This window comes from Fundulus heteroclitus, unplaced genomic scaffold (assembly GCF_011125445.2).
Source record: "Fundulus heteroclitus isolate FHET01 unplaced genomic scaffold, MU-UCD_Fhet_4.1 scaffold_79, whole genome shotgun sequence".
Classification (NCBI taxonomy): Eukaryota; Metazoa; Chordata; class Actinopteri; order Cyprinodontiformes; family Fundulidae; genus Fundulus; species Fundulus heteroclitus.
The window spans coordinates 1,298,851-1,318,861 of NW_023397241.1; the positions used below are offsets into that span (position 1 = coordinate 1,298,851).

General features: G+C 40.7%; 1 protein-coding gene across 1 annotated transcript in view; it reads left to right on the top strand.

Annotated features, from left to right (window-relative positions):
- Positions 1-19,570, top strand: part of LOC105922322 (trimethylguanosine synthase) — a 351,997-nt gene extending 332,427 nt beyond the window's left edge. The window contains exons 8-9 of the mRNA XM_036134309.1: positions 10,987-11,133; positions 16,715-19,570. Of these exons, the coding sequence (XP_035990202.1) occupies positions 10,987-11,133; positions 16,715-16,785 (218 nt within the window). The 3' untranslated portion in view covers positions 16,786-19,570. The remainder of the gene's footprint in view (positions 1-10,986; positions 11,134-16,714) is intronic.
- Positions 19,571-20,011: the final 441 nt, after the last annotated feature.

Consider the following 20,011-nt stretch of genomic DNA (forward strand, 5'->3'; position numbering starts at 1 on the left):
GCTACTTAAGCAAATCAGAATTAGTTCCCAAATTAATCCTAAAATAAAGTAAACCATACATGTGATTATTTATTTTCTTAAACTGAGGATTAAGGACTTTTATTAAGAAGTTCTTGGGTGAACGCGTCTCTGCGTTCCTATTTGTCTAGGCCTCTGCAATCTGATCTATGATCTATGTATTCTGAGTGCCTGGTCAGGAAAGGTTAAGGTTCTCTGAAGCTTTCTGTTTTCAGCAACCCTGAAAACCCAGAACCCTTTACAGTCAGTGTCAGGTGTCAGGTGACCTGTGGGACCACCTCATCGTCTCCCTTGGTTCCAGCCTGGTTCCACCAGCTGTGTCAAGGTTACAACAGCTCCAGACCACAGCAGCTCGTCCTGGGTGCCATGCCCCAGGGGTCTCCACACCCCCCTGTGTGGAACGTCTCTCATTGTAAGAATCTCACCTTATGTCCCATTCAAGATGTTCTTTACACAGCAGGACTTCCAATGTGGGATGTATTTGCTGCTTTGATGTTCCTCAGAGAAAACCTTCATTCATTGATATCACCTTCAAGCTGTTACCCTTTTATCATCACAGCCCCCCAACCATCCTGACCAGATCCAAAATGTCCCCATAATCTAATCTAATTAAAATTAATCTTACTTATTTTTTTGTATGTAAGACAATAACCATTAAATTATCCCGATCTAAAAGCCCTCAGGTTAACAATTAGCTAAAACCCCGTGTTATGTGTTTTTCTCTTAGGATGTTTAACTGGTTAAAAAGACTATTGAGATATTTGTGTTCTAGTTGAAAGATATTAAATCTCCATAAATATTGTACCCATTTTACACTGATGCTTTAATCCTAAATTTACCCATGTTAGTTAGTAGGATGTGTCATTATGCTAATTTTATTGCAACATTACCCATTTTAGCCAGTAACCTTTTCTTTGTGTTTTATTGATGCCTGCCAGAGTAGCAGAAATCAGCTTACTCTAAGATGTTCATTAAATGAAATGCTATTTAAAAGTTCAGATTACTCTACTTATATAGTGAAAACTAATTAATTCATTTATTTATTTAACTGTTGATATAATACCCACTTAATTTATTAAGTTGCTCTATGATTCCATCAAGTTACTTCTTTAAAAGTTTTCACCTTTACATAATCTTAATGTGTTTCGTAATGTGTGTTTTGTTTTAATTGTGTACAACAAAATCTGAAGTGAAATGCATGAAGTCGTGTCTGCAGAACTCATCTGTTTGTTGTCGAAGGTTGTCTGATGCCTCAGTCATAGTCCTTCAATGTCCTTTTCCAGTCCAATGTCTAAATTCAGCAGCCCAACATTCTCCTTCTCATCAAGAGTCCATCCTCCAGTCCTCACGCCTGCAAACAGAAGGAATTCTGCCAGCATTTTTTGCCAAAGAAACGCTCCATAGGTTGAAAAGAAATTACAGCAAAACAGTCACAAACATTTTAACTACAGTGTTCCCTCTAACACGACAAACATAAAGGAAACAAAAGGATAAAAAAAAATAAAAATAAAACATTGTCTCTGACAAAATAAAACTCAAAACTGGATCAGGCTGAAGTCAACGACATCACCTTTAGTCCTTGTCCCAAGGATCAGCCCCCATGGCACTGCGGCACTGTTTCTGCATTCTCTCGCATCTGAGAACGTCTAAAATGAGACTAAATCTCTATGTTAGCACAATCCCATCATATTGACCAGGTTTCTTTGCAAAGAAAAGAAACAGAAAGATAGAGCTGTTAATAGCAGAAAGCAACAAACATTTTTAAGACACCACCTTTCCTGCTGGAAGGTCTGGCATAACTTGGTTAAAACTAAGTATAATTTAGTGTCCAAATCTGATTATAACTCCTTACCGCACTGCTAGCACTGTCTTTTCAGAGTCTCCTGTTGGCAGAAAGGTGGCGTCTCCTTTAATCTGAAAGCAATAACTCAGAGAAAAAACAAGAGTGTTAATAGCATGCAGTTAAAACCCTGGTCCCCTTAGCGTCCGTTTAACGTGATGTTTTTCCCTTTTTTTTCTCTGATCCTGGGAAGGTTTCTATTCTTCCCCTTTCCTTTGAAACTCTGTTCAAAACACCTCCAAAAGAAAGAAAACAAAAAAACGAAAGAAATTAACCAAACAAAATTAAAACAAAATTGTTTTCCAAGGAGCACAATTATGTCTTTTCCAATATGACATAGGTTTTTGACTTATTACAAACCTTTTTGATATACTTCTGGTCCTTTGACCATGTGTATTTGCTGTTAGTAATACTTTTATTCATATATACCTTATCAAACCTAATTGGTCAAGGGTGAAACTTTAAAGCATTGATTGTTCCCTTTTAGTTTTTGAGCTTCTAGTGTTTCTCTATAAATGATAAGAGTTTTCCCCATAATTCAGCACATTGAGAAGGCTACCCAAAACAAACCAAGATTAGAATTAAAATTTAACCCTTTAGAAGCTGGCTTTATTTTATTTTTCCCCCTCTGACATAGTTTTCGTGCCCCAGGCCACAACACACAGACCCAGCCTCGCCATAAACATTCAGATGTTTACATCATGGTCAGATTTGTTTATCATATCTATTGTCCTTCTCAGGTTATACTGTCCCTCTGAGGTTCGCCTCAGCGCAGCATAACTAATAAAATCAGATGATTTTTTTTACTGATGACGCGTGTAACGTGGCCTTCTAATATTTTGACGCTTTTCAAAATTTCTCATTAGTTGCATTCAAATTCCAAGTAAAAAATAAATAAAATAAATGAATAGAAAACCCTTAGAAAAGCAACCATATTTAGTTCCATACAGTTTGTTCAAAGCACAGTTTTTTCTCATCTATTTAAATCAAAAATCTTGTATATCTAAACTTCTTTCAACTGGACTGGTTTGTGATGAATCATTATTATTATAAGCAATGAGATCTCAGTAATTTTAAATTACTTTAGGGCTAAAAAACAAGTGATAGGATCTCAGCCTAAATTTGTAAAACAGTAAACTTAACAAGCTTATGTAACGCTTATTTCCAATTTCTAACAAAGCTGAAATATTTCTGTTCAAGCCATGTTAATCTCTCCGTGTATCAATTTAATTTGGTCCTGATATTTAATGTTAAAAAAACAAACTTTGTTATTTAAATCTCTCTTTTACTGTACCTCTATTGTTAACATAGTCCATGCTTAAAATGTCATTTGAATTACGGAGCTGCAGTTCTCCCAAAACAAATGAACATTCTGAAACCATGAACATTACTTTTACCCCCGAATTAATTCACACAGACGAACATTTAGTTACATAGATACATACATACGTACGGTTACATACAAACGATGACATTCAGACAGACAAACACGTGCAGGCCTGCTTTTTCACCATCTTAAATAGTTCTATGTTTTTCATAATTTTTTAAACGTCAACGCCGAAAGATGTTTTCAACGCGTTAAGTTCCCGCTTAGTTTAAAAGGCGGAGAGCGTGCGCTGGTTACGACCCCCCGATGCTTCGTCCACACGCGGTTTTACGCTTCAGTCCCGCAAGGATACAACTCTGTGTCTCGCAGACACTTGGACGCTTACCCATTTTTGAAAGTTATACGTCGCTATTAGCAGTTTAGACCCATTTTATCCACAACGGAAGTGCCTAATCGGTCCCCACGTAAACGCTTCCCCGGTGCAACGCCTTTTTAGTTTCGTTTCCGTTTCCTTGTTTTTATCGCTTTTCTTTTTTCTCTTAATTTTATTTTTATTATTTAGTAGCAGTACTGCAATAAAATAAAATAATAGTAATAATAATAATCCCTATGTGAGAAATCTGCATGTTTAATCAAATCATTTCAAATCATTTATGCATGTCATGCGTCTGGGCCCCTACGTTTTTCAGCATGAAATCGAACGTCTCACCCTGGGGCTAGGCTTGACCCTGAAAAACCTCTGCCTTTCCCCCATTACACTGACTCTTCTGCTTGCAGACTTTTTTTTTTGTTTGTTTTTATTTATTTTATCCTTTTTTTGTTTTTTATTATTATTTTCTACTTGTCCTTAGCACGATCGACCAACTAAAATGAAAGGCCTCACATCTGATGGTCGGCTTTTTGGTATAATGGTCGGGGTCCCCACTTATCAAAGCTGCAAACGTCTTCGCAACAGTCAAGGACTTAAGCATCCCTGCCGCTTTCATCCACAACAGAAGTGGACAGCCTCTTGCACAAACCCAAGACAAGAGGACTTTAATGGACCAGCTGCAAACTGCTCAGCCGGTCACCTGCTCTCCAGGTGAAAATCACTCTGCCCCTCCTCTCCCCTTGTGGGAAAGTCTGTATTTCAGCTGAAAACGTATTCTAATTAAATTTTGAATTTTAGTTTAATGTTTAAACCTTAGTCACCGTTCGGTATTGCGAACCCTGTTTTATTTGCCTTAAGGATTAAATATAATTCATTATTTCTACCGGCTTTTACTTTTACTACCTTTTAGGTTTACAGTTTTAAATTTTAAAATTTCTTGAGGTATACTTTAAAATGGGGTTTAAAATTTAAAAGCTTGCAAGCATTTTTGACCAATTGCGTTTGTTTTTAAAAGAGCTGGAAAATAATCCCCTTACCGTCTCATGAAAGAAAGGTTCGGATCTTCGCGCCGACGCCCAGAGACGCTCCGAGACCAGGAGCTCCTCCACATCCCTTGAAAATCCATTAGGGGTACCAGAGGCCGGATAACCTCTCCGGGCCGGCCAAAGCAGCTCCTGTCCCCGGACTCCCTCGCTCGTCGGTCGGAGATCTTGTTCGTTTACGCCAAATTGTTATGGGAGTTTTGGGTGGAATATTAAACAATAGTAACTGAGTTCCCATCTTTACTAAATGACGAGACGGTGGTATAACGTTCCAGCACTTTTATTGAGAAACAGAGCAGAGATTCACATAGATGGAAAGTAATCGCACCCCACGGTTCCGCTGCAGTCTCTGTCTGCCCTGTCTCTGTCTGCCTCGCTTTTCGGGCTTCCCCTAATACTGCACCGTGGCCTTCCCATGAGACAAAACAAACACAGTCTATCGTAAACAATCAGTATCCCTCAGCAGCTGCAGCATTTGGCCTTGCAATCAGAAAACAGTGGATCTTATACACAGACATCAGGTCTCCAGGCCTCATCTGTCCAAGTGGTGTGAGGCCATAGTGACTTCAGAATAATAATTCTTATAACAGTGTATGTGGTGGCGGCAGGTGTAGGGGGGGGCCCAAAAAGACTGCGTTGTCCCAGGCCCTAGCAAAGCTGTCAGCTGGCCTGCCTGGAATGGATATTGGGGTTCAGGAAAACGGCCTCTTTTTGGTCTCATGTTACCCTGTGGATTATGCTTTATGCATATAACACATGCTTTACAAAAATCTCTTGAGCATGCATTAAATCCATAGGTAGTGAAATGCTGTTTTACCAGCTCTACCATCCGTCCTGTTAATACATGGCAGGACCCATGGCTCAAAATCGCTGATGTTTGGAATAAACATTTTGGTAGAATTTGTTTATTATTTATTCAGTAAATGTCCTGAGTTATAATCCAGTTAAAATGGTTTCTCATAATTAGGTAAAGCTAAGACTGTGGATGACATCAGTTCCTGTTTTAATTCAGCAAATGGTTGCTCCGCTTCAGCTGTCCACTTTATTTTGTCTGACATTGCCATCGGTGTGTCATATATTAGATTCAACAATAATTGGGTTCTTTCCGCAAAATGTGGGATCCATGCTCTGCAATAGCTACATAATCCAAGAAAAGCCATAATTTGTTTTACAACTGCTGCAACACATATGTTGTAGCAGTTGTACATAATATTCTCTACACGCCTTTTCAATTTCTGCTGCGAGTAATGTATCATCTACATACACCAAAAGTTGACTACCACAGGGTGGGGTGAAATTCTCTAAACATGTCAGAATAGCTTGGGTAAAAATTGTTGGACTGTCCACAAACCCTCGGGGCAGTCTGGTGTATGTGTAAGTTTTTCCCTCGAATTTAAATGCAAACCACAACTGTGAATCTGGGTGTATTGGCACTGAGAAAAATGCTTTACTTAGATCAATGACTGAGAAAAACGAGGAGCACTTGTCTGCAATGCTTCATTAATTGCTCTTAGGTCTTGAATCATTCTCCAGTTTTTTCCTTCTGCCTGTTGAACTGGAAAAATGGGTATGTTACATGGTGAGTCAGGGCATGGTCTTATTATTCCTGCTAAGAGATTCTCCACCACTGGTTTTATCCTCTCCTGTGCTTCCTTTTTAAGCCGGTATTGTTTTATTCTGGGTCTCCACTGAGACCTTTTGGAAATATTTTTATTGGTGCGATAGTAGCAATTAATCCAACATCTGTGGGACCCCAAAGCCCAGAGGGTTTCAGGTATTACTTCTAAATCTCTTTCATCGGACTGTGACAGAAAATGGTCATCTTCTCAGGTTAAATCATGCACACGAGTTTCTGTGTTTAACACAAGGATATAAGGTTTTTTGTATAGTTTGGTGTTTGGGCTAAATTCCCAACCTGTCATCTTGTCACATGGCCCAAAATCAGTAGTTTGTGCAGCAAATTGTAATTTGGGACCTGTATCTTTCCATTGAATACTGTTTGCACAGAACAATGATAAATGTGGAACCCAGGGTAAGCGCTATGGTGGTCTCATTTCTGTTGGTAAGAGCACCGAGGCTGCAGCGAAGAATTTCCCATCTGTATATAATATTTGAGTTGCCACAACGATCAGCCCTTAAGTGAAAAATTGTTTAGCATAGTCTGGGTCTGGTTCAACACAAATGGTCTTTGTCACATGTAGATCTCCTCGGGACATTTCTGCTTCTCGATCGGTTAAGGTTTGTCTTGCTATGTTCACTAGTTCCCCTTTTCTGTGCAGCGCTTCCTCAAATGGCACAAAAAAAAAAATAAACGAGGCCCTGTTGTTGTTGTTGTGCAGCGAGAACATTTTCTACACGCACAGCTCTCATTCCTTTCCCTCCTCCAACGGTGACTACTACAATACCTAGTTTTTGCATTAAGTCTCTGCCTAACAAATTAATTGGGCAGTTTGGTGCTACTTGCGCGTAACATTTTCTGCCTGTTTGCATGTCCTTTATTTCTGTATTTCTGGACATAAACTCTCTGCTGGTTGGCCTGTTTGTAGATTTAACCCAAATTGCAGAATTTGACTTCTTCAGGCCCACATTATCTTTTAGACAAGTTTTGCACGCTCCAGAATCGCATAAAAATGTTAAAGGCTGTCCATTTATGTTTAACACAATATACAGTTTCTCTTTTAGTGCATTTAATAGTTCCCAGACAGCACAGATGTTTACTACTTCATTTGTAGTTTGTTTGCTATCCCTTGTCTTTTATTTTGTGACTGAGTTAACCAACACCTTGCAATCTCCAGCTCTTTAATTTTTCTTGCTTTTTCGGTCCTGTTTTAGTACTAGCACTTGTTTATAACCTACATACTACATTTTTCCATTGATCTGCTTTCAACGTTCCTTCTATTTTATATTTTTCTTTCATAACATTTATGTTAGTATTTTAAGTTACTTTGATCATTTTTTTTTCATCTCCTTTGGGATCATTTTGTTTGCTTTGTAAAGTGCCCATTTTTTAGCGCTCTGCTTTGAGTTTTATCAGGGACTTTAACCCATTTCCTTAAAAATCAGGGACTCTAACCCAATTCTTTTATTTTTTAGGGACTTCTAACCCTATTTCTCTACTTTCTTCCTATTTTATTGGGGACTCACCCCTTTTACATTTCCTCACGGACTCTAACCCTTTTTCTTTTAATTTTTACGAGCTCTACAACACTTAAGGACTTAAACCCTTTAAGAAACTTTATTCTTACTTGGTCTGCTGGTCTTCTGAGTTCATTCCGGCAATCCGTTGTTGCCAGACAGAGTTAGCCTATACTGCTGCCTGGCGAGGAAATTACCTCCCGGGTCTTTGGGACAGGTCCCTAGGACTCTAGGTCTCTAGGACTAAAGGATATCACCTGACCGTGAAGATAAGTCATACTGAGCCTCCCATACAGACGAAATTGAGACATCTGGTGTCATATTAATTTCTAAGAACAAGGAAGTTTGATCAGAAATTAACTTTATGAAATTTTCATCACTTAACAAAACAGAGTTGAATCTCCAGAGTTTACAGGGAGAGTCCACGCCAGGTATATTCAGTGTCAGTAATAGGGGTGCATGGTCAGATATTACAGTAGTAGGTTAGTAATCACATAACTTTACAAAAATGTTGATTTTGCTATAGGTTTGTATATTTGAAAAAATAAATGTCTTTCTTGTGGGTGCAGAAAACGCTAAATATTTGAAATGCCATAGGTCGACTGTTGATTAGCTAATGTAATATTAAGATTAAAAAGTGATGCAGTTAGTACTACATACCGTCCATTAGAGTAAGCCAGGGTTGAAGGAATAAAAGGAACCCCTGTATTTACCAATATTGCAACACATCTAGCTTTTCCCTGTAAAAGTCGCTAAATTTTAAATGGGCATTATCTGAATTTTTAAGATGAGTTTCTTGAATAAAAGCTATACTAGCACTCATATTTTCAAATGGGTGAGAACCTTCTTTTTTGACAGGGTGGTTCAGGCCTTTAACATTCCAGCTGACTAAATCAACAGAAGTAGCCATTACAAATCTAACTATAATAAATAAATAAAACACTAAAATGGTATTACTCTTCTCCACTTTTGGCTGGCAGTTCAAGTATAAAACGTACTAAATGTGTACTTTAGCATTGACAGTGGAACACCAAAACCCTCCCAGGAGCCCTCTTAACCCCCAGCTAGCTGTTAGGTTATGTGTACTATTTGTTCTATCTAACTTACACACTTCCATAAATGTTCTACCTCAAACTCCTTAACCACAGGATGAGCAAGTAAAATAACACCAATAAATGAAAGTTATTAAATGATAACTTATTAAACCTGTCATTTAAAATATGTGCAAATAATAACTTTGACACACCAACAACATGGCTGTACATACAAGTTGGGCAACCAGCATAGGAAACTATATACAGCTGTAACAGTTATCAAAAAGTCCCATGCTTCAACCGCTTCAACACAGTTAAGTTTGCCTTGAAATCTTCCAAAAACCTCTCTGCTTCAGCTGCAGAGCTGAACATGAGATGTATGCCATTGGATTTGGTGGTGCGTAGTTGCGCTGGATACTGGAGTGAAGGTTTCAGACACAACTTGTACAGGTCCGACATCAGCGATTTATTTTCTCTCCATTAGTTAACCACCTCAGGGCTGTATTCTTCTAAGATCCGGAATGGTTTGTCCATATACTTGAGGTCGTTTTATTTCCTGGTCTGCCTGAAAAAATCTTCTGGAATAAAACAAATAAGTAAAAAACAAATCTTCAGTGCTCGCACAACAGTGAATGAGACCACATTTTAGGGACAACGCAGGGGAACTATGAACAGAGCACAGAGCTTATATGGGGGATAACTAGCCTCTTGTCCTTTTGCAGAACCTGGCTTCTGGTTAGTATTTGTTCACACAAACATTAGATTTGTGGTGATAATGACAGGTAACAGATCATTTTTCGAGTAAAATACACACCGTCATTCAGAAAACCAACACCACGGTGGCCAACGTGGAGACTCCCTCCCATTGCTCGTTGTCAGCTCCCGTATATTGAGTCCGTTTGGTTGAACCATTTCCATTTCCTTTGGGTCACATCGCCTTAATGGAGTCCTTAATGGAGCGGAAATCACTCTTAATTCTCTTCATCTTCACCCAGCGGCGTTGTTGTGTTGCCCTCTGGTAGCCCTCGGCGGCCATCACTTCGGAACTCCATTAATAACTTCTTATTTCTTTGGCGACTAGAAATAGGTACACAAAAAAACGTTAATAATGGGAAGGCCTAAACATACTGAAGCAAACCGCCCAAAGTTGGTACTGGAAAAGGTGAATATGAGGTAAGCTCATGGGGAACAGCAAATACTGAGTGCACAGAGGTCACCAACTTTCTGCAGAGTCGATCGCTACAGACCGTAAAACTTCATTTGACCTTGAGAATACTTCAAGAACAATGCATAGAGAGCTTCATGGTATGGGTTTCCTTGGCTGAGTAGCTGTGACCAAGCTATACATCACCAAATGCAATGCAACGGATGTAAGAACACCACCACTGGACTCTAGGGCAGCAAAGGTGCATTCTCTGGAGTGACAAACCCTCTGGCAATTTGATGAGTCTGATTTTGGTAGTTGCCAGGAGAATGGTACTGTGACTGTGTTATGCTAAGTGTAAAGCTTGGTGGAGGGTAATACTTGTATGGAGTCGTTTTTTTAGGTGCTGGGCTTTGCCTCTCTGGCTACGTTCCCTCTGCAGGTCTTGATTCTCAATTCCATTTTTTTGCTGAAAATTAATTTTGGACAATTTCATGCTCCCAACTTTGTGGGAACAGTTTGGAGGTGGCCCCTTCTTCTCCCAACATAACTGCACCAGTGCACAAAATGAGGTCCATGAATACATGGTCGAGAGGGTTTGGGTTGGATGGCTTTGACCGGCCTTCACAGATTCCTGACTTCAACCCAGCTTTGTTATAGCTTCAAAGGGTGGACCAAAATTATATTGAACCGCATGGATTAAGAATTGGATGTCATTTAGGTTCATTTGTCAAGGCATGTGAGTGAATACTTTTGGCAATAAAGAGTATCTATGATTAATGTTTTCAATTCTAGGAAATTACACATTTAACAATAAATGTAACAAAGTGTCTATGCAACACAACAGGAAGTCATATTGCTCTTTTGTTAATGTGACATTCACACTGTTCAGGTACAAACTTCATACATGTCATGGACCAACATACCATTGTTTGCTGCATACATTTTGTCATCAAGACTCTTTGGTCACTCTACTAACCCTATCCCCACTAACCCTACCAACCCTAACTCACACCAAGCACAACATAGTTTCCTATGAGAAAAAAGCCTTTATAATATTTATTCTCTGTTGCAGAGGGCTGGTTTTCTGTGACACCAGAAAAAATTGCTGAGCACATTGCCGTCAGGGTTAAACAGAGCTTTTCTGACTCTCATCTGGTGATAGATGCCTTCTGCGGTGTGGGAGGAAATGCAATCCAGTTTGCACTAACTGGAAAGAGAGGTAAGCATACAATTTACCTTGTTCTGTCTTGATTTTTCATCCCAATGAGGGGACTTTTACAGTCTAAACCAGGGGTGTCAAACTAAATTCTGTTGGGCCACTTTGACATTATGAAGTTAATAAAAGGGTTGCGTGCTACTTTGCTACTTTTATGCGACGTGCACAGTAACATAAAGTAGCAACCTTAAGCACTGTTTTATACAGTTTATCTGCAAAGAAAGTTCATAATGGAGTGAGTTACACTTTAAACTCATCATTCTCATCAACTCAACATAATTCTTCATCACTTTTTCTCTTTTTGGACATTACTGGGTTGTTTTAATGTGTTGTGTGAAAACTGACTGGATGCTGTTAGTACCATAGACATTATATACATAGACGCCTCGTTGGGCGGGTTCCGCCTATGTTGCGGATGCGTCAGAGCGTCCGCCATGTTGAATGTGGCAAATCTGCTGTTAGAATCAGTCACTTAAACAGTATCTGAGGGACTTTAATCTCAGAATATACTTTATATCCGTAATATTTTTATTTTTGTAAAATTAGGAGTTTATTTTCGTATCCCTTTGGCTTTATTCTATAAAATAAAAATAATTATAAGAATCTAACCTGGCCCTATTACACCAGGACTAAAATAGTTCTGCAAACTGTGACTATTCTGGAAATGTTCCCCCTTAAAGGTATACTATGCAACCGGGGTTGATTTTCCAGCGAGGCTTCCCCTAGAGGGCGAAAGTAAAAGTGCACTGTCATAAAGATGCTCAGCTGTTCTGGTTTCTCCGTCAAACCAGGCGCGGTTGTTTTGAGTTTAGCAGACAGGCGTACGCAACGAAAAGGTGAAAAAACGGCAGTACAAACGATGTCTAACACAGTAAAAGTATGAATATCAGGGTTTCCCGCAGCGCTATTTCGGCGAGGCGGCCGCCTCGCCAAAATAGCGCTGCCGCCTCGCCAACATTCAAAAAATAAATAAATAAATAAAATAATAATAAAAAAACGCGATTTGCTTGCATGTTTATTTGACGTTAACACGCGGTTCTTTGTTGCTGTCGCGCGTGCATATAGTGAATGGCAGGGCAAAAACACATGGAGTTCTCGCCGTAAAGCAAGACCGACTCTCGCGGTCTTGCACGAGACTTCTGAGCCTGTGGGTGCGGGCCGAGGGCTCTTGCAATTGCAAGTATGGTATTTCCCCCACAGACCACCAGGGCGGCCGAGAAAACCTTTGTTCGACCTGAGTTGACTCATTTAATCATCCAAAACGGTATGGAACACATTAATTAACTGAAAAATGTTGCATAGTATGCCTTTAATTCTCATATGACGTTTTTTTCATATTAGTAATTTTTTCTCTTTAATACTCCCCCAAAATGTTTGTTGCTAAACTGTGTCTATACCAGATCTTAAAAGGTTCACACGGTCTTATGAAATAATGAAGACCACAATGTTTAGATTTAACCAATTGATTTTTATATTCATGACACAGACACACACATATATATTTCTCTCTCCCTTTATCTGTCTCTCTCCCTCGCTCTATACTTATATATAAACACACACCTATTTTTTTAGAATACTTTAAAATCTACATATGCACATGGATCAAAACATCGATCAAAAGCCAATCTCTATCAATTAATCTCTATTTTTTTAAGTATAAGTAAGTATATGCAAGCTCCATCTATATCTTTTTATCTGAATATTTAAAACATATACACAGGGAACATAGGCGTTCCCTACTTTCTGCCATATACAATATGGTGGTGACGTCGACGTGCAAACCTGAGGCATCTACGTATATGGTCTGTGGTTAGTACACAATTTTAAAAAACTCAGCATTTGCTACAGTAGGCACAGTTTTAGCCACTTTATACAATTTAAAAGGATATATGCCTCTATCGTATGACATGATGCCTTTTTTGGCTCTTTTTTTTTTCTCCCAGTGTCCTGTCTAGCAATGTGGCAATAAGAATTGATGTCTTAATGCCAAATAGAGCTCAATAGATTTTAGTTTCACAAGTGGAGCAATTAGATTTATGCATAGTTTTATTGTGATTCCTGCGGGGAGAATTTCAAATTATGTGGACACTACAATGGCAAAGTAGGAGAGTAAAGGAAGAACAGAAAAAGAGAAAAAAAAGAAATAGAAGAGGTGAAAGAAAGAAGAGATAAAAGGGGAAAGAATGATGGAACGTCCTCCGTCTGCTTCATCGCCTGAAAAGAGAGATGTAAAAAGGAAAGCACAACCAACAGACATAGTGTAACAAATACAATAGAGTAACACCTGGATACCATTGCTAAATCATATGTATTATTATGTATTATTATTTAAGCTGACGTGTAAACTGATACGAAAGTGAAAGATAAATAAATAACTAGATAAATAAATTACGGGCTTTCTTTATATAAGTGAACACTTGAACCTGAAACCCAGCACCTGTGGGTGTGAGGGTGCACTTGTGTATGTGAAATTTATCCAGAAGGAAATTGCTCAATAGTGGTTGTGAAGAACCAAAGGCCAGCCTTCCCCGAGCACCGAGGCAGGCGCCAGGGGACCCATACCCTGGACTCCCAAAGGGGCCCCCAAAGCAGAGCGCCCAAGAGCGGCCAACACAGGAAATCTGCAACCCCCCCAAGGGAAGAGGAGAGATGACCCAGAGGAAATCCCCCAGCCACCGCAATGCCGAAGCCCCCAGAGGCGCCCCACAAGCACCCGGGGGGCCAGGCCCCACGAAGCAGCCACCAGGAATGGGCCGTCACCCACCCGGAAACCCGCCCCAAACTCGAGGGCCGCCAATGCGCCAGCAGCCAAGGCGCCAGCCAGCGGAGGGGGGCAGGACGTGGGGGGATGGGCTCCGCACCTAGCGGAGACTTGAGATGTTCTCGGGAGAGGGAGAGGGAGAGGGAGCGGACCGGACCCGAACCTGGCAAAAAAAAAAAAAAAACTCATTCACACCATCCCACCCTAGTGTCCTACTCAGCACACACATACTTACAAAAATAAATAAAAGAATAAAAACGACGCTGTACACACATTAGCACATAACGCTCACATCCAACAATCCCAAGTGGGGGGGGCACCACACCACAATCCAACTATCCGCCTGCATGTGCCCGACCCCCGATCCCGCCCCCCGACCAGACGCCCCCCGGCCCAGGCCCCTCAGGGAGGGGGCCAACATGACCCGTACGGGCCACCCAACCAGAACCCCCCTCACTCCCTAAATACCTAATAAACCCACTCCCTCCCCCACCTTATCCTAGCCACCCCCCCCCCCCCCCCCCCCTTTCTGGGGAGAGCAGAGGCGTCAGTCCCGGCAAGCCGCTAGCGCCCCACAGTAACCCCCCGCCAAGACCCCAGACCCGGTGGCCCGCTCCTCCTACAGGCCCCAGACTCCATGCCGCAATCGGAGAACGGGGGTGTGGAAAAGACCCCGATCCTCCCTACGCCTGCTCAGATGTTGTGTTGTTGCATGTTGTTCTCAAATGTTCTTTTTCGGCTCTTGAGGGCCAGATATTTTGCTGTATTCAGCCCGCGGACCTTGAGTTTGACACATGTCTAGACAATATAGTGTGAATATGCAATGTTAAGGTTAATGGTTCATGACTTATTTCTTATAAAGGCCAAAGCTTACTTCGTGTGACTTATGTTCCCCTCATCTCCGCTATCATCCACCCCTTCCTCACCACTGGAACTGTCCCTACACCTCTCAAAACTGCTGCCATCACCCCGATTGTAAAAAAAAAAACCTGGTGCCGACCAGATCAACTTCAACAACCTCCGTCCTATCTCCAATTTACCCTTCATTTCCAAAATTCTTGAAAAAACAGTTGCCTCCCAGCTCCATACTCACCTATCTGCCAACAGCCTGTATGAAGAATTTCAGTCTGGTTTTCGGCCACTCCATAGCACTGAAACAGCACAAAATCACCAATGACCTCCTCATGGCATCTGATTCTGGACTACTCACCATCCTCATCCTCCTCGACCTGAGTGCAGCCTTTGACACCATCTGTCACACCACTCTCCTCAGTAGGCTTTCTTCCATTGGCATCACTAACACTCCGTTGGACTGGTTTATTTCCTACTTCTCTGACCGCTCTCAGTATATTCAACTGAAGACCCTCAAATCCACCCCGTCACCTCAGGCGTGCCCCAGGGCTCTGTACTCGGGGCCCCTCCTCTTCATCATCTACCTCCTTCCCCTTGGCAATATCTTCCGCAAATTTAACATCTAATTCCATTGCTATGCTGATGACACCCAGCTCTACCTCTCCACGCAACCATCGTCCTCTCTTCCCCCCACCTCCCTCACAAATTGCATCTGTGAAATAAAAGCCTGGTTCACTAACAACTTCCTTTAATTAAACAGTAGTAAAACTGAGGTTCTCCTCATCGGCACCAAATCAACTCTTTCCAAAACCGACAATTTCCCACTTATTATTGACAGTTCCTCCATCTCCCCCTCCCCCCAGGTTAAGAGTCTGGGTGTCATCCTCGATAGCACCCTATCTTTTTAATCCCATATCAATAACATTACCCGGTCTGCCTACTTTCACTTAAGAAACATCAACTGCCTCCGTCCCTCCCTTACCTCACACACTGCTGCCATACTTGTGCACAGCCTTGTCACCTCCCGACTGGATTACTGCAACTCTCTCCTCTTTGGCCTTCCTCAGAAATCACTCCATAAACTACAACTGGTCCAGAACTCAGCTGCTTGCATCATAACAAGAACTCCCTCTATCCACCACATCACCCCGGTCCTCCAACAGCTTCACTGGCTCCCCGTGCAATTCCGCATTCAATATAAAATTCTCATGGTGACATTCAAGGCCCTTCACCACCTAGGCCCCCCATATCTGTCAGGCCTCCTGCACATTCCCACGCCCTCCCGTGCTCTTAGATCCTCATCTGCTTTACACCTGTCTGTCCCTCCCGCCCGTCTCACCACCATGGGGAGCAGAGCATTCAGCCGCTCTGCCCCCCACCTCTGGAACTCTCTACCACCCCTACTTAGAAACACGGACTCACTTCTCCATTTTAAATCACAACTCAAAACTCATTTGTTTAAGACTGCCTATTCTCTTTAATTATCAATTTCCCTGTCCCAGCCTCGGTATTTTTTAAATGTTTTTTGTCTTGATTTTTGTTTCTGACATTCTGTTTTTTACCCTGTTTTTTTCTGTACGGTGACCTTGAGTGTCTAGAAAGGCGCCTTTTAAATAAAATTTATTACTATTATTATTAATTTAGTTGTCAGTGTTGGGGCTTAATCAGGTACATCATCTACCTGCTTAAAACACTCTCCAACCATCAACTTTAAAGCGATGTTGACGGAACGAGTTAGTAGTCCTGTAACCAACAATTATGAAAGACATCACAGGCCCCTGTTGGACCCCCTGCTGTGTCGGCAGAGGATGCTGTCAGTTTGGGTCTATACTTTATCCTGTGCCACCTCGACCAACCAGGGACATACGGCAGGATCCCCTTTGTAGACCGCCTGACCTTCAACATGGTCAACGCTGATAAACATGGTCAACCCTGACATCCGCCAGCTCACAGTGCTTCTTTACCCTCCAGTTGATGACCATCCTCCTACAGACTGCCAGCAGCAGGTGAAGGCAGGGAGCATCTTCTCTCGCCCAAGATAAATCAACACCGGTGACCCCAGGGGTGTGTTCTGTCCCCTCTACTTTTCTCTCTGTAAATGAATGAATGCACATCTGCGGAAAACAGCTGAAGTTTGCAGACAAAACGACTAGTCTGACCCAGGATTGTCATGAGTTGACATCCAGACAGGTGGTGGATTGGCTGTTCCTCTGGTTTCAGGCGGTGCTGAAAGCTAAATTTACAATAGGGACGCTGCAATCCTTCTGGTGGGTGTTTCACTGAAGGCAGGGTTTACACCAAAGATGCAAAACAACACCAGTTTAAACTTTTATGGAATGTTGCTGGGAATACATAATGACTGTTGACGTTCACTGAAGCAGACACTAAACCTGCCGAGGCTCGGATGTGACCGCAGAGTTGATTGTCATGAGTAAATGTTCTGATATGAGTAAACAAAAACTCTATAAGTTTTTGTAGATCGGTGTATTTGATTAGTAACAATTGGTCTTCGATCATGCCTAGCTGCCGCTTCATTGTGAGGCATTGGAGAGGGTCAGGCTTGATCCGGCATTGTTTACCATTGATTTATAAATTAAGCAAATCGGCATTATGATAGTTCTGCGATACTGTCGGTAGATATCACTACGTCTGGTTATATTTGTTAATCGTGCCCAAGAGCGAATTATTTTTCTGTTCAAAAAGGACTATCAAGATAGAGGCTTGTTGTATATAACCTTATATTATCATGATCAAACGTGTTTTTTTGGTCTTTTTTTATAAACATCCCTATATACCCTTTAATAGAGAGATATTCCTTTGTCAGACTTCCCCTGAAAGCATCCAGCTTCCGGACGCACATTAAGTAACTCTTGAATACAAGTAGCTTTGTTTATATGTCTGCAATACAACATTACCAAATCATATGAACCCAAACCTACAATAAAACATAAAATATTCTAAGACCAGACACCCACGGCCTGACAATGGATCACAGCGAGGAGTGGGGTGGATAGGGCAGGCCTCCGTGAAGGAACGTTACTATGGGAGTGCACCCAGCTTGCTTGAGTGTCTCGTTTTGAGTGTCTGTCTCAGTTTGTTTCTTGGAGACATACTTAAGGAGACACTTAAGACCAATAAAATACCTTTGCAATATTTCTATGGCCAAGGTTACAGTACAGGTTTGTCTCGTTTACCTATTTCTTCCCTTAAAACTTGCCATGTTCTTTCCATGAAAGTGTCAGTTTCATTTGTTTGTTGTCTGTCATAACTGCCATTTCTAAACAGGACTATGGCAACAAAAGTAAGGTTATGACGATTTATTTGCACCAAACTTGATTAGATTTACAATCATTCTCTCATGTAACTGTACTGTAATTGATATAATTCAGTAAAATTTAAAAAGTTTTTTTTTTTTTTATCAGGGAGTTCAATTAAATTCTGAAAGATCATATTAAAAGAAATTATTGCTCCTGTAGTCTTACCCAACATGTTTAAAACATTTGTTTTCAGTTTCCAGCCAGACTGGCCGGTGGTCTGTTTTTTCTTTTCTATCTTGTAAAATTCAGTTGTGTTGCTGCACAGGCACATAGACCCTTCGTGGCCGCAGCTAGGACAGTACAACAATGGACTAGGTCAATCTGATATTTTCATATATTAAGAAGAGATCCAAACAGCCCCCTCCTGACTTGAAAAGAAGGAAAGAAAGAAACAGGAGTGGATTAAATTACCAAAGATCCTAAAAAGATGGGTGAAGTAGAGAAGGTTTGTGTAGGAGGCAGCTGTATGCAAAACTAACTGGCCTTCTTTGGATTGGTCAAGGGCAGCATTAGTAGAGTCAGCCAGGTCAATGCCCACATTGGTTTGGTTCGAGTTTTTTTAACGTAGTTCAGAAGAAAACAAATTTATAAATAATACATTAAAAAAACAAGCAAAAGAAGAACAATAGTAAAGTATAAGAATACACAATCAAAGGAGTGGGTAAAAGTATACATTTATTTTTGAACCCACCCTTTTTCCAGCAGCAACATTATCCAATAAATTCCTGGCACTGGTATAACATTATTTCCTATCAACTAGTTTCTATATCTATAAATAGTACAGTTCTTCCCTATTTGCATTCCATTTTAAACAAGCATCAGTACTATACAATTATTTGTTTGTCAATGTACAGTAACAAAAAAAAAACTTCAGAGTATAACAATGACAATATTACCAGACCATGCACATTTTCCAGTTAGTGTGAAATATTATTTTTTTCAAACAATGACTAATTTTTCTAAATATTTATTCCTCAGACTGGTTTTAGGTCACTGTTGGGCTTCGGAGAGGGTTAGGAAGACGCAGTTGGGCTTATTTCGATCGCGTGATTGTGCCCTTTCCAACGGCACTGAGCATGTCTGTAAGAAACATTCATATCCGGTATAGGAAAAAAAGACACACCCTTCCCCGAAGGCTTTATTTGCTCTTGGCCCGCTTTTTTCAGCTGCTGTCTTTGACAGCAAAAAACAGGTCTTAGTAAGGATGTTGTGCTACAGAGCGGACTCTTGGATATGTTGTTCAGGGTGTCGTACCGAGAAGAACGAGCCTTCAATGGTGTTTGTGCGACCTTTGACCTCCCAACAGCAAGGGGCGGAGAGAATTTGACACCTCGTTACTCCAAAAGTAAAGGGTTGATCTGGGTGAAACTTGACAGGTAACACTCCTTCTCAAGAATCTGGAAGTGTGCCAAAGGCTGGGTCTCTAAGTCATTCCTAGGGCTACTTCCAGTTACCACCATGCTAACCGTTAGCCACTAACAACATTTTGCTCAGAGTGACACAGAGATGCTATTCTGTAATTTTTATATGTGTGTATATATATATGTATATATATATGTATGTGTATATATATATATATATATATATATATATATATATATATATATATATATATATATATATATATATATATATGTGTATATATATGTGTATATATATATGTGTATATATATATGTGTATATATGTATATATGTGTATATATATATATGTATATGTGTATATATATATGTGTATATATATATATATATATATATTCACAAAATAAAACATGCTTTTATTTTGTGAAGGTCTGTTGCTGCGGTGTAGGGGTTTGAATCAGAACAGTAGGTGGCGATAATGCGCCAATAACCTCGCTGTCAGCCCAGCCTCAGATTCAAAGAGGAAGAAAGGTGCTGGCCGGAAAAAAACACAGCTGACATGCGGAAGGCGGTGTTTCCCGCAGGTACCGCG